The sequence below is a fragment of the Temnothorax americanus genome, unplaced genomic scaffold (assembly GCF_048541705.1).
Source record: "Temnothorax americanus isolate GAGA-0224 unplaced genomic scaffold, ASM4854170v1 Scaffold4, whole genome shotgun sequence".
In the NCBI taxonomy this organism is placed as follows: domain Eukaryota; kingdom Metazoa; phylum Arthropoda; class Insecta; order Hymenoptera; family Formicidae; genus Temnothorax; species Temnothorax americanus.
In genome coordinates this window covers 7,149,145-7,163,861 of record NW_027509547.1, presented here as the reverse complement: position 1 = coordinate 7,163,861, position 14,717 = coordinate 7,149,145, and the positions used below count along the sequence as shown (strand labels likewise).

General features: G+C 42.7%; 1 protein-coding gene and 1 long non-coding RNA gene across 2 annotated transcripts in view; both read right to left on the bottom strand.

Moving 5' to 3' along the window:
- Positions 1–14,717, bottom strand: part of LOC143902490 (uncharacterized) — a 120,692-nt gene that overhangs the window by 23,786 nt on the left and 82,189 nt on the right. The gene's annotated exons all lie outside the window — the stretch shown is intronic.
- On the bottom strand, positions 2,350–6,747 carry LOC143902509 (uncharacterized). The gene is made up of 2 exons (XM_077415479.1): positions 6,188–6,747; positions 2,350–5,521 (listed from the first exon to the last, which is right to left on the bottom strand). The coding sequence occupies exons 1-2, from the start codon at positions 6,312–6,314 to the stop codon at positions 4,098–4,100; spliced, it is 1,551 nt and encodes a 516-aa protein (XP_077271605.1). The 5' UTR covers positions 6,315–6,747; the 3' UTR covers positions 2,350–4,097.

Here is a 14,717-nt window from a genome sequence, read left to right as displayed (position 1 = left end):
CTCGTAGCTGATGTCCCATTCTTGGCTCGGCCCGTACACGACGTTGCGACCTTTTGTCGCCGCGCGGCCGCTTTTCTCTCGCAAAAGTCTTTGCATAGTGCAAAGCCTCGGTGCTATATACAAACGAATAATGGAACCTTTTACCCCGGCGTTTTATGTGTGTATATCCGTTCCGACGCACCTGTTCGATCGGACCGGTCGCCATAAAAGCCCAGCGGCCAAGGTAGCGTTTGCTTCCACACTTTCTTACTTGCGCGCCCGTTTCTGCGTGAGTGTGTATACACAGTGCGGTCTGCGAGGGCCGGTACTCGAAAATGGCGCGTGCACCTGTCGTGCCGGGCGAAAAGACGCCGTTCAATGGGCCGTCATACATAATTACAGTCATAATGGCGACTAAACTACACAACGAGACCACAAATGTAAATCGTTTAGATTTGAATATCCACGAGTTTCAAGTACAGCACGAGTTTGCGATCATCCCATCATTATGACTATAATTATCTTTAAATATCCAGATTACTATCGTTAAAGGAGCGATGGAAGAAGAATTAACTATACGCTTTCACTTTAATGAGCTATCACGGGTAAACGATATTTAAATAACTAAATATAGCACGTGTTGCTCATATGCAACGATGCACCCTTGAAACGTCGATTAAACGCGTGTTTGGGGCTCGCAGGTCGATCCATACATTACCAATGCGACAATGTCAGGAGGGTAAAGCGAGATCGCGGCACGATCTCGGGCACCCATATGGGCGAGAGTCGACTGAACAAAAAGCTCGATTGGAGCCACCACAGCCGATTGAATCGGCGGCACGTATGCTAGAGACGCGTGGGATTTAATACGCGGTGCAGGTAGCCCGTTTTACCCGGGCGAAATGAATTAAACGCGTTTCCATCGCGCGTGTTTACTCGCCATATGTTGTTTGCTCCGCTAAAAGAGCTTTGTGCTGGCGTTACACGCCTGTGAATGTATGAATGAACGGCAACACGCGATGGAGAGAGATACTCGCGCGCGCGAGCGCGGGCGCGACGCGGAACGCGGTCTCTCGATCCTTCATTGTGCGAAAAAATTGGATAACCTGCCGCATAATCCGCGCGTATTCACGCTGACGCGAGTTAACGTGTGTCGATTAGCCCTCGTGAGATACGCTGAAGGCGAGCTCTGTCATGACCGGAAGACGCGATTAACACGCTGAATGCCGTGCGGATTACGAGGCAACGCGTATTAATTTCGCTCTAGCTCAACTAGAATATACATCCGCGACTGCGAAAAAGCTGTTGCACATAAATATGTTTGCAAAAAAAATTATAAAATGCAATAAGTTTTCTAGTCTAACGATTTGTCATAGAATTTGTGATAGTTCTTAAGATATTCAAGTATTCCCAGCCTAGATTCGAGAAGCATTTCTCATATAAACGCTAAACGATCTGGAAGACTGATAAATCTCGTTTCGATAAATCGATGAAAAGATCTGGAATTTCCTAATATTCATCGCATGATTGATCTGGGCCACCCAAACAGAGCTGTAGCAATGGATAAACGGCGGCACTCGGAAGATATACATAAAGCGCGCGGACTGCGCGGAAAAGGATTCTTTTTACAATCGCGAACAATCGTTCTCGGTGTTATGTAATTGCGCAAACAACAATGCGCACGATTGCGGGAGTGTATCGATGAATGCGATATAAATATCGCGACTTGTCGAAATTGCCAATAGATTTGTTCGCCGCCGCGTATTTTATGTCACTTTCGTACTTTATTACGTCCACGCGTACATACACGTGCGCAATGAAATACTACCGGCCGTACGTCGAATCTCAAGTCGGATCCAATCGATTCGTCTCGAGCCAAGCACGAACACCGACAATTATCTTTATCGATGAGGCCCCTCCTAAGACCTCTGACATGCGAACGATCGATGCCCGATTGGTTGCCCGAAGAAATACGCTCGTCGTTTGTCAAAAGTGATGTGCGTCATTTTTTATATGTATATACGATCTAAATGACTGATAATCAAAATTCGGCAATTATGATAATGATCTTCGTAACTAGTGTCTTATATAACATAATTGATATTCAAAAACTGAATATAGTAAAATTTTATTCATAAGAATTCTTGAGGAGAGAGAGAGAGAGAGAGAGAGAGAGAGAGAGAGAGAGAGAGAGAAAAGAGGATACTAAATAATAATGCTAAAGAAAGCATAGGTATGTGGGGAATCGAAAAAGTAAAAATCTAAAAATATTAAATATATTTTAGAGAGGAGAAGGAAAGAGAGAGAGAGAAAGAAGAAGAAAGAGAGAACACATTAGAGAAAAAAAATTTTAAAATTTAAAATCCATGTAATTTATTTCATATAAAATATCTCTATACATAGGCAATATCTGTATTTCATAGTAGAGTTTATTTTCTTTACAAACTAGGAATAGTGGTACTCGTCTGAGCCATGCTGCTAATTACACGCACGATAAAAAGTAAAAGTATGCAACGATGGCTCACTCTCTAACATCTACCTCTTTCTATATCTTTTTCGATAATTATAACGAGTCTTTTGTTCCTCTGCGTATAATACAATGACTAGTTTGTTTAAGAAACTTACGGTGGATTTGCGAGATGCAAAATACAGAAAATGATAATGCGACGTGCGGAGCCGAGATCTTATCCTTTTTCCTATTCCACGCGTTAAACACCTTGTTTTCCTCTTTTCGGTCCAGTTGCCCAATTCAGGCAAGTTATAATACTCGTACTGTGCGAATTTTACTCGTTAACCGTTAAGCGCTAAACTATGTACAATCCGCGTGTTAACGCGTGCGAGCGCGCGAATGAGATTCCACCCGACGCGACGCGCACGTGGCGATTTCGCGAATGGCACTTTGGTGCATCGCAGCGCGATAACTTTTAGCAAAATTTCATCTTCCAAATTTACATCGACCATGCCTGAAATGCACCCTGTTTTCGAAAATATTCCATAGTACTTTGCGAAGTTTCGCATTTATTTCTCGTTTCATTTTAAACGAGAAATAAATCCCTTTCCACCAAAACTGCAAAAGATCATTGTATAATTAATATAAATAAGTTTCGATCGAGAGTCACGATGATAAATAATACTCGGATGCGCTCGCACGCCGACAAACAAAATATAACTTAAAAAAAAAAGAAAACGTGCAAATCGTCCTATTTCTCGATCTTTTCGTTTTTATGATCGCGTTTTACGTGCTCGAGTGCATTAGAAAAAATGAAAAAAAAAATGGCATAAAACATAAAAAAAATGGCACAGCAGTTTCACGGGACCGCATCACACGGTAATCGAACAGCTTTTTATAATCGATATTCCTCACGTGCTCGAAGCGACGTGACCGATCTCTCGAAAGGACGAAGTATAATCTCTAAGTACTATTATATCATTAGCACGCTCATACAATGAGTCACAAAATTATTTATTTTTCAATTGCAGACTTCAAAAGATTGATACTCTTTTAGGATAGGATCTTTTATGGAATAATATATTTGTTCACATATTTTTCTTTCTACAAATAATATTTAAAGTTTAGCAATTGAAAGTCAGCAATTAAGAGAGAATAAGTATTTTGTGAATCGTTGTGTACGTCGCACACTCGTACATCGTTATTTACAGCGAAGGATAATAAACAAACGAAACTAACTCTCACGAAACTTTTCGAGATATCTGTCTGACGAGTCAACTTTTTAATAATACGGGTTCGATATGATCGAGTAGTATACTTGACAAGAATGCGTGGGATCGAATTCTTTCGCCATTGTTACAAAATAAAAATGATAAAATTTAATAACTTATTTCCAAAATTTAATTAAAATAAAAAAAAATTTTCGTCGTGAAATAAAAATGCAACTTTTCGGAGAATATTTTTATGAATTAAAACTTTAGTTTAAAAGGTACTTTCCTGGAAGGATATAGTCGGATGGCGAAAGAGTTAATCGATATTTCGCGAGCGATTCACCAAGATACCAGAATTCACTAACTCGACATTTGTACTGCATTCTAAGGCACTTTGAGACCGCGAAATGAAAACGAGCGACATACGTTTATCTCGTGGGTCACAGAGACGCGAAACTTTAGCAAGAATAGCCGACTGACACCGGCACGCCGGGACAGCCGCCATCCTGATGCTTCGTGAGCAACGACATCCTGCTGAATGTCTTGCTACACCTGTCGCAGGAATATTTCTTGACGTCGCTGTGGGTCTGTAGGTGAGCCCTGAGGTTGCTCCTATCGGCGAACGCGCGATTGCAGTGTTGACATCGGAACGGCTTCTCGCCGGTGTGCGTCCGGATGTGACCCTGGAGCAGCCACGGCCTGGAGAACGCCTTGCCGCACGTATGACACTTGCAGGGTAGCGTGTGCGTTCGGATGTGCATCTTCAGGGCGCCCAAACTGACGTATACCTTCTGGCAGTATTTGCACGAGAAGGACTTCTTTGTCTGGCCTTGAGCGGCCGCGCAGTGAAACTGTTGATGCTTCGATAAGCCGGAATATGTCGAGTAAGATTTGTTGCAGTCGGTGCATGGATACCTGGACGACGTTGTGCTCGAGGAGGTGCTCGCGCCGGTGCTCGGGCTGCTCTTCTCTATTTTCGTGTTGACGATCGACGTCCCGGCGGAGGTACTGCCGGCGGACGACCTGCCGCTCTCGCTGCTGGGTGAGGAGAGATCTTCCGGCGTCACGGGAGGCGGAGATCGCAGAGAGCCGGAACCCACGGAACTCGTAGGTGACAAACCGCAGTGATCCGGACTGCTCCAGTGAGGATAGCTCCTGGCGATGGGCCGTTGGATCGTCGAGCAGGTCAGTGCGCTGTGGGGCGGCGGCGAAACTGACGGATGTTCCGGAGAGGAGTGCGGATACGCCGGTACCGGGTACGACGAATACAATTCCGCTCCAGGATAGCGATGATAGGTAGGCGGGGCATACGGCAGATAATGCGACGGATACAGAGAGCCCGTGCGAGCCCAGGCTGGCGTAGGGTAATGAGCCAACGGTTCCACCGGAGGATTTAGATTCAACGGCTCCAGGGGCGCCTTGCTCGCCATAAAATGCAGCGGGGTCGACGTCGCCGTCACTCCCGCCGTCGGCGTCGTCGTGGAATTGTCATTATGCTGGATCACCTCGACTCGCGCCTTCTTCACCATCGGGTGATGGGTCGGCGCGATTCCCGCTGGCGGCGTGATAGTCTTGGTTGGATAGTGATGGTGATAGTGATGTAACTGGTGCACGTAGTGCATCGCATGATGAGTTGTCGGCGATGATGGCTCTATCGTTAAAGGTGGAGGAGACGTCTTGAAAATCGGAGGTGGCATCCTGCTGGACGCGCGTTCCTGTTCTTGCTGTTGTTGCTGTTGTTGCTGCTGCTGCTGCTGCTGTTGTTGTTGTTGATGGGGAGAATGACTATGATGGCGATCCGCAGTTCTGCTGAGATCCTCGGGCTTCGTGCTGAGATTCTCAGGTTCAGGGATATCGTCTACTCCGACATCGATTATTTCTTCTGCACAAACAGGAGATAGCGACGTTCACATATATGATAAAGGATACCGAAGCATAAAATATAAAGAAAAGAAAATAATTTGGGTAGTGTCTAAAAATAAAAAAAAAATTTATAAATATTTTTCTAATATTTTAATTTTAATGACGTTTCTAAATGACTCAACTTTTCGAAAATAAAAGAATTCATTGTAAGCCATATTTACTTCATTATTGTAAGAAATATTCATTATAAACTGTATATCTCGTGTTAGCAAACTTTCTCTTTACTTCTTTCTTCTTCATTTTTATTTTTCCAATATTTGTTTTCATATCTTTATTACATCTATATTTTTACATATTTTTATTTGTTTAAATTTGACATAATTATATGTATTCAATTATGTTAATTAAATAGTTATTAGTTATTATAATAAAATTACTATTAATTTTAATTTTATTAATAACAAAAAATTATTAAAGTTTAAAATATTAAAGTTTAAAATTACTATTTTCCATTATTCTATATTATCTAATCTACTTATTGTGACGCTTAAAATGAATATCCAAACAATACGCAAAACATATATACACTATATTCCCGAAAATAACAGGTCAATATAAACGTTGAATTTCGTATAAAAGTAATTTTGAAGGAATTTGTGCGATAAGAGAAAAATAATTTTAATACCTTTGATAGCTTCAGGAGCTTCTTCTTCATCCTCGGACGTATAATAAAACGGCCGCTTCTTTAAAGGGCAATGACTGTAATTGTAATTCTTCTTCATGAAGCTGTGTGGCACCTCGTCGACAAGCATTTTGTCACTGTGTTTTGATACTGCGCGAAGGCACTTAAAGCGTACTTCTGATTTATTAACGCTATGCCACTGGGAAGGACGCTTACAGCATCCTCCTTCTTTCTCTTCTCGTATGAATATCCGTCATTTACAGCGTTAATCCAATAATCACACTCTTGCCGAAGTCTCGTGAGCGACAATAATACGCGGCAACGTTATTTCCGCGTGTTATCACTGCACTGTTATTTCACACATAAGTCAAAAGCCTCCTCCTTCAAAAGAAGAAACGGCACTTTGAGTTTTCTTTAAAGGAGTAATAAAATTGATCTTCACCACACGCTTGTCCGAATTCAACTGACCGGTTGGGCGACTCAGATAAATCTTGACTCGCGTGAAACACGAAAGAGAAATGCGAGGATGTGTGCTATAGCGACTGGCTCGAAACGTCTCAGCTGCAAGCCGGTCTCTGACTAGCAGGGGGTTGTGTCAGGGCCTCTTATAACAGGTCGCCCCACCAAACGATTGCAGGTGGCCCGCACGTGCTGCCGAGCCAATACGGGCCCGCGGGCCCCTCGTTGCTTGCCAATGGGGGACGGGCGGTCGCGGGCCACCAGCCAATCGACCAGGGATACGTTCCACCAACTGTCCCCCACCGTCAGCGACAACGACGGGAGGTGCAGGATGTTCATGAGTGCAACGCGATAGTCCGCTACGCTTCTCGTCCTTCCTTTTTCATCCCTTCCTTTAGTTTCTTTCTCTCTCCTTCTCTCTCTCACGCTTACACGCTTCGCAAGTTTCAATGTGTGTACGTTATGTTGTTCTGTAGGAGCAGATGCTGTGACCCCTCTTAGGGAACCCTCTCCACGCGCGCGCGCGCACACACATGTACCAGGGATTCGCGTTCGCGCGCGCGTGTGGGTACATTAGACCCCCTCCGCGCGAGAGCTCGGCGACTCGCGTTTTTTATTCGAATTTCCGTTCGGCCTACCTGAACTCCGCGCACCGTTCTTTCTCTTGCTCTTTGTGCGAGAGTGGTTGTCGCGTCGACTGTTTTGTGCCCCTACCTGATATGCGCGCATTGCGTCTCGCGTACATGAGTGCATGTGTGTACGTATGTATGTGCGCTACAATCCACCTCTTGTTCCCCTTCTGAATTTCACTCCCTCTTTCGCGTCGACCGTCGACCCACGTTGCCAGTCCGAACGTGTAACGGTCGTGTCGCGTGCCACAGCATCGCCCACGCGCGCTGGAAACCTACACACGCGCGTACACTCGTGAGCATGTGCACTGGGGCACGCGTATACTCGCGCGAGCACCCCGTCTCCCTATGCGCGAGCGGCAGATTCACGTTAGATCGCCTGCCATTTTTGCGCGAAAGGAAAAGCACGCGGCGTTCAGTTTGGGAATCCGCCACGTGGCCGACGCGCGTAAAAAAAAACGGTAACATTCTTCTGTTTCTCTTCGATGTCGGCAGAAACTTTCTCGACTTCCGTCGATTCACTTGCGATCTACTTTTTTCTCCCTTTGCGACATATACAAAGATAAGATCAATACAGATAAGCGCTTTTTTGTTGGGGTTTAAATTCTTTACCGCTATAAATTTGTGTATCGTCGTTTTTTAATGCTACATCAAAATTTAGCGATGCATTTCGTTCTTTATTGATAAGAATAAAGTATGTCACTAATTAAAATATTCACGGCAACGAAATATTTCAGATGCGTTAACACACAATGAAAATTCAACAAGTTTTATATGGATTTTCAAGCAAAGTGAAATCACGAAATATTTTTTCGCAATTAACGTATATGTAATGGGCAGAATTATCACCAGTGAAATTGGAAATCATTCGAATTAATCTATCGCGAAACGATAATCGGGATAAGGGGCCGGTATGGTCATATATCGGCTAGAAAACGAGAGCAATTTTTGACATATATAGGACCCTTGTACTTGTCGTCATAAACAGCTCATTCGCATAAAGCTCTATTCTTTCGCTAGTTCGCTGGGTGTGTGCGCGCGACCAATCATTCTCTCGTATTATTTCGTAATGAAGGAGAGACACCAGACGCGCAGACTGCTCAGAGAGCAAAGACGGAGAGAGGAAAAGGCGGAGACGGCGTCGTGCGTGCGCGCTGGCAGAATTTCACGATAAAATCTCGGTAACCGATACGCCACGGGCGCGCGTGTTATTAACCGTTTGTCTCGACAGGAGAAACGTCCTCGCTACCGTCGATATATATTTACACTCGCTTCGCTTTGTATTACAATATCAATATTACACGCAATCGCCGCGCGCGACGCATTTCACTTCGCTTTAACGGCGCCGGCGCATTCCAAATGCGGCACGCGCATGGTACGTTGAACTTGAAATGATTCCGCATCGAGCTTTGTACTATCAATGCATTGAAAAAAGCAACGGCGGTCACTACGGCGTGTTACGATATTATCACTGTGTAAAAGATATAATTCAGACTCGAGATTCTGAAGACACTATTCCATATGGAATATCGGCCAAGTTCAGCTTGTGTAATACAACAAACGCACTAAATTCTGTACATATAAGATGTTTGAAAAATCTCAAAAATCAATAGTATATTTGTCAGAATAAAAATATTTTCTTGAAGACTATAAATAATCTTTCGAAATTTTAGTTCCATTAATTGCGCGTCAATTAAACACTTGCTACTCAAAGACAAGTCGAGTCATTGTCATCACGCGTGCCGGACGTATTGAAACGATCTAGCCGGCTGCTGTACGCACTGCAAATTTATACGATCGTTAAGCCGGGACAGAGAGTTCGATTCGCTCGCTGATAAGCGGAGCAGTCACGATCCTAAAGAAACTATCTGCTGGCAACGGGACGGCGCGCGGCGGCGCGAATCACCCGTTGTTATTGTCCTATACCTGCCGCCCCGCTTATCTCATCGACACCCACGAATACAACGTCACGTACATATCGAGTGCGTATACCGATGCACTACCGCCGATCAAAGGGAATGCAAGAAATGCGCACGCTCGGTGCACCGACTTCGACCTCGGGCGGATCGCGATCCCGGTTAATTTCAAATCCATATCATGCCGTACAATCTCTTTCGCTGCGTGAAAATGAGACGAAACGTTTCTACGATTTATAATTAAACCTTCACGTTAAATAAATAATTGTCCGTCGCAAGTCATAAAAAAAGATTTATAATTTTGAAAATGAAGACATATCTTGAAGGGATATATTTAATTTATTATTACAAGACCCCTAATATACCATGCATTTATGCATCTGAAGCACATTTTTCTCACTGTTCCGGACGGATGCGTTTAATTTGCAATCTGCGACCGCCCTACCGTCGTGCGACCTACCTGCCGTTTCCGATGCATCGCATTAAATTAAAAGCCACAATCTTCTCTCTCGTTGTCACGTAAATATGCGCGAAGGGGCCGATCGACGTTTTCTTCTCGTGGCGGTTTACGAGGAAACGGGCACCCTACGGTTGCCTCCGTCTCAGCGCATCAAAAACTCAAAACAGAAATAGAAAGAGAGAGAGAAAGAAAGAAAGAGAAATACCGGGGAATGAATCGTGCACCGGTCGTCGACGAATCATCTACCTGCGCATAAAGACGCCCTTCCACGCGGTTATCTGTCTCTGCAGACAACCCTTTCTCGTCGTCTTAAATCAGTGAGAGGAAGAAGGAAAAAAAAGCAGGCAAGGAGAGGACTGAAAGAACCTGCATTTTATCTGGTTATTCCGGTAGCTACCGGTGGCGGTTCCGGCAAAGAATTCCGCTTCTTTCTTCCTACCATCGTTACGTGGCGGATAAATTATACGGAATACTGGGCGCGCTAAGTTACCCCCGCTTTTGTTTGCCGCTGTAGTATGTCCCGTGCGTGTGAATCCCGACGAGGGAACAATCCGGCGCCCTTCACGCCGATACCACGGGTAATCGCGCGTTCGCGCAGGTTGCTGCGAAAAGATTCTTTATGCGCGCGTAGATAGAAGCAGGTCCCATACTGGCACCGCGCCCATCGCGTTCGTCGGTTATGTTGTTGCGCCGCAATGGCGAACCATTTCCGCCCTGCCGCGAGAAAAAAATTACAAATACAGCTACGTGTGACGAAAAAAACAGGTTGAAATTGGTAACAGCAGATATTAATCTTACTGAAATTGTTAATCATAATTTTAATACGGTATAATTGCTTTTTTAAATTTTTGTGAGAATAGTCCTTGTGACTTTCAACTATATTCTACTACTAAGAAATTTAATATCGATCCAAACCCCAGTCTTTCACTGCCACCTTCCATTTGTAATGTTATACAATCGATCAATGGATAACCGCAGTTGTGAACAACTTATAGGGGAGAATTAACGATCGCTTCGAAGATAGATACATCTCGGCCAAAGTGTATATTTATAGGCGACCGTTTACGGCCAGTTTCTCATACGATTCTTGTTTTCCCGCTCAAAGTGGTAAATTACACGTTACAGCCGAGGAAATGAAAGGTGTGACTCTTCGACCCTCGGCGAGATACCCGATGCGCGACGTTACGATTCCCCGGAACTCTCAACCAGTTCGCGCGCGCACGCTGTTAACCCGTTGCGATCCGGGCTTGTTCGAATAAATCTGTATAATTATTACGACGCGCACAGAGAACCTATATGTGTGTACCGGGTGGCCGCTCCACTGGAAGGTAGCCCCATCGGAAGGAAGCTGGTTTATTTTTTTGTTGTGCCGCCTCGAGGGGCGCCCCATCGCCTCACCTTTGAAACACCTGGCTATTACCGCTGGAACGCTTTATACATGTGTGTGCGCGCCACCATATGCGACTGGCCCCACCGAGACTAGCTACGTAGACCCATTTTCGGGGCCCGTGGATCCCTACACGTGAGCCAGGTATCCTCGGAAAAGAGAAGGGAGGGGGAAATCGAAGGGGCTTTGTACTTCTTCTCGCACCGAAACTAAGCAGCGAACTAGTCGCTTCGCCGATAGTTAAATTTTCCAACTTCGAGGCGCCTTTAATAAAATCGTTTCGTACTAAACACATGTTTCATTCTGTTCTGCTCAGCTTGTGAACTATAAATATCTATTTATTCATCAATACTATGTTACTTTTTCAAAATTCTATTTTTTAAGAGTTATAAATAACGCCTCAGAATTTTTTTTATAGAAAAATGTTAAAATCCAAATATCTAATTAAATAAAAAAAAAGTATGACTAATTTCCGTGTAATAAAACTGTAAAATATCTACAGATTCCTATTATACATTTTAATCATCAAAGCTCAGAAAGTCTCTTTGAAGAAGGAAAGGATTCTATTATATCGAACTTCTGAAAATAAAAACCTAATTTCACAGCGCAATGAATCTAACAAAGAGACTCTGACACGATTTTAGCTATATCGTACGGAGAAGCTTTTTAAATAGTTTGTAAGACGAGTTTTGCTAGCCTTTTACCTTTGATCCCGGTCCATTCATCGCAGAAATGGACACCACCGCGACACAGGTGTACGCTCCTCGAAGTATCAAAAGTTCGGGATTGGCGCTCAAAGCGGAACAATTGAAAAAATAAGACCATTGCACAACGGGGTGCATCGAGGTGTATCAATACATTGAGAGTTGCATGTCAGCGGACAATACTTGAAACGAAATTCGAATAATGTAGCTGATTCGAGTGGTTGACCTTATTAAATATTTTACAATCTTCATTATACTAATTCTATTATTATTTTGTATGAGATAAACCATATTTATGATTTTACATAATATTATTTATTTTTCCGGAAACAATTTTAAATCACTTTTGCAATTTTTAAATATCCTAATCTTATAGTGTCTAATTTATTTAATGTGCAATGTAAATTTCACAAATAAAATAATTAAATATGTAAGCTCCTAAAACGCTAGTCAAAATACTATCGAAACAGTATAAACAAAACAATAGAAAAAAACCACTGTTTAAAAAGTTGATAGAAAAGCACGAAAAAAAAAATTCAGATATAGAAAATAGTAAAACTCCAAAATACGGCAATAATTTACTCAAGTATTTCCTCTGTGTTCTTTGAAACAGTAATAGGACACCTGCGTTTTATAAATTAAAAGATGCAAAAGCATAAAGTAGACATGCATAACGAAAAACACAAGATCTAGTAAAAGCTATTAGAAAGAAAGAATAGTTATTTAGGAATGCTTTACTTGAGTAAAGCTATAACACACTTAGATTTGTTTGCTGTCTTATTAAAATAAAACATCTATATAAACAGAAAAACCTCGGTCACAACATACAAAAACACGATTAAGAGGCTTAACCTTTTCGTGCACACATCACATAAAGATACGAATACTTCATCTCTGAAATGGAATAATGCATAATCATATTCTTGCAAGAAATCTGTTGTTTATAAGAGATAGAATTTCGTTGAGTATAGTATTTCCCGTTGAAGTACTTCTCGCGGTTATTCGCACGAAAACATCTCAATGCACCGCAGGTTAATCAACTGCAGAACTCGATGATGTCCGAGATTATATATATATAATGCGGATTCCTTCTCGGATTCCGAAAATCCACTTACGTGTATATCTTAGGTGCATGTGTGTGTGAATGCACTTTCCCTCTCAATCCCTTGACGAGTCAGTGTCGCCCAGTTCGCGGACTGGCCTCTATTTACTAGGATCGTCGACGGGACGACGATCGCTACAACTGATCGAGAACCACGGGGCGCTCACAATGACGGTTATTTCGTCGATCGTGAATGAGAAACGGTGCGCCTGAGTTTTTCCTCTTATTTTCTTTCTTTCCTTCGCCTTCGCGGTGAATAGCCGCCGCGACGCGTAAAGCCCTCTTCATTGTGCCACGATCTCAAAGAATCACTACCTCGCCTTAAGTCCGTTCGTTCGGCTAAGAACGAAAGGCTCGGTACCTTGCCCTTTGAATCATGAGCTCAGGGACCTGCTGATATAATTTTCTCAAAAATCACTGTCTTACCGCATTCGTGTCATTAAATGTTATTTTATCGGTGATTACGTAATCTTATCTGAATTGAATACCTCGAAGCATGACAGATATTATATTAATGTAACAAAAAATGTAACGAAAATGATCTTACGTATTTTTAATTCATTTTTAATTCATTCGGGAAAAATTCAATAAAATTTCCGAGAAACGTTCGCACGCAATATCTGTATCTTCAACTAAGTCTGTCGCATTTTCAGTCGTGATCTGCATACGACGTACCGTTATTCGTTTGCAACAAGGTTTCAGCATAATTCGTCAATTACACGCCGCCAGCGGCAGCGGGCCAAAATTCACACGACGGTCTCAACGGAACTTGTTTAACGTAACCTGCCGCCCCGACAGTTCGACGTGGGCAATAAAGCGCCCTTGGTAACAGAACGCGTTTTCACTGATAAAAAATATCGATTTTTCACGTCTTCCGTGCGAGTCGAAACTTGTTCAGCTTCAGCCCGAGCACAATCACCTGCGTTCTTCATCGAGGAAAAATCGACGTCTCAAAGAATCCGGGGACGAATCTCCGGTGCAACGTACGCGAATGTACCGGAGCAGACAGCATCTGTTCTGAATTCAGGACAGCTGATGGGACGCGTGTGGCAATAACGTTACCGTTTTCGAAAAATTGACGCGTATGGGGACCTTCCCGGGATAGAGTTCCGGTATAACGTCTCGTCTATTATTAGCCCAATAAATAAAACAGTTTTGAACTTATACAACTGGTATTTTCCAAATATCACGCTTTCAGGTCTATAAAATAACTATTATATTGTAGAACATTTATGACGAATTTTCCTCGTATCGATTTAAATATAATATAACCATAGTTTGGAAAAATTGTTGAATTATTTAAGTAACATTGACATTTAGATGTAAATGTAGATGTGATTTTATATTTTACTAATATCATTTTAAGAAACCTATTCTATTATTTAGGCATAAAAGTCATTTAAAATCTATTTAAGAATATAATTTATAATGTCATCTTTGTGATACCTACTTTTAACTAAACACATTTTCACAAAGAAAAAGAGAGCTTCCACACGTTTGAAAAATAATTTAAAAATGTAATAAAGACAAAACACACGCGACTAATATCGAGATACGTCGTGAGGCGGAAGGTCTGTCAATCCAAGAAGATAAGTATACCGCAGATCACATTTCCAGGAATGTAGCATATGGTCAGTTTGCCAGACGATTTTCCTACAGCGGAACGACGCGTGCCCATCAGGGGTGCGTTCTTAGGGGCGGGCAGGTGATCGAATATGGACCAGATGACCGAAAACTTTGCTAAATTCTACCTTCGTAAAACTCTATCATGTCCATCTTGCCTCTCGCAGGACTCTTGACAGCGTTAACGATTCTGTCTAGACCAACGGTGTGCATCCTACGAAAACCTTATTTAAAATAATTCGTGATCGAATTG

What these genes read in the sequence shown, in the direction of transcription:
- LOC143902509 (XM_077415479.1), bottom strand. Translation starts at nt 6,314, where the DNA reads ATGCTTGTCGACGAGGTGCCACACAGCTTCATGAAGAAGAATTACAAT. An exon ending in AGCTCCTGAAGCTATCAAAG is followed by an intron (nt 5,522 to 6,187) that starts GTATTAAAATTA and finishes CTGTTTGTGCAG; the next exon opens with AAGAAATAATCGATGTCGGA.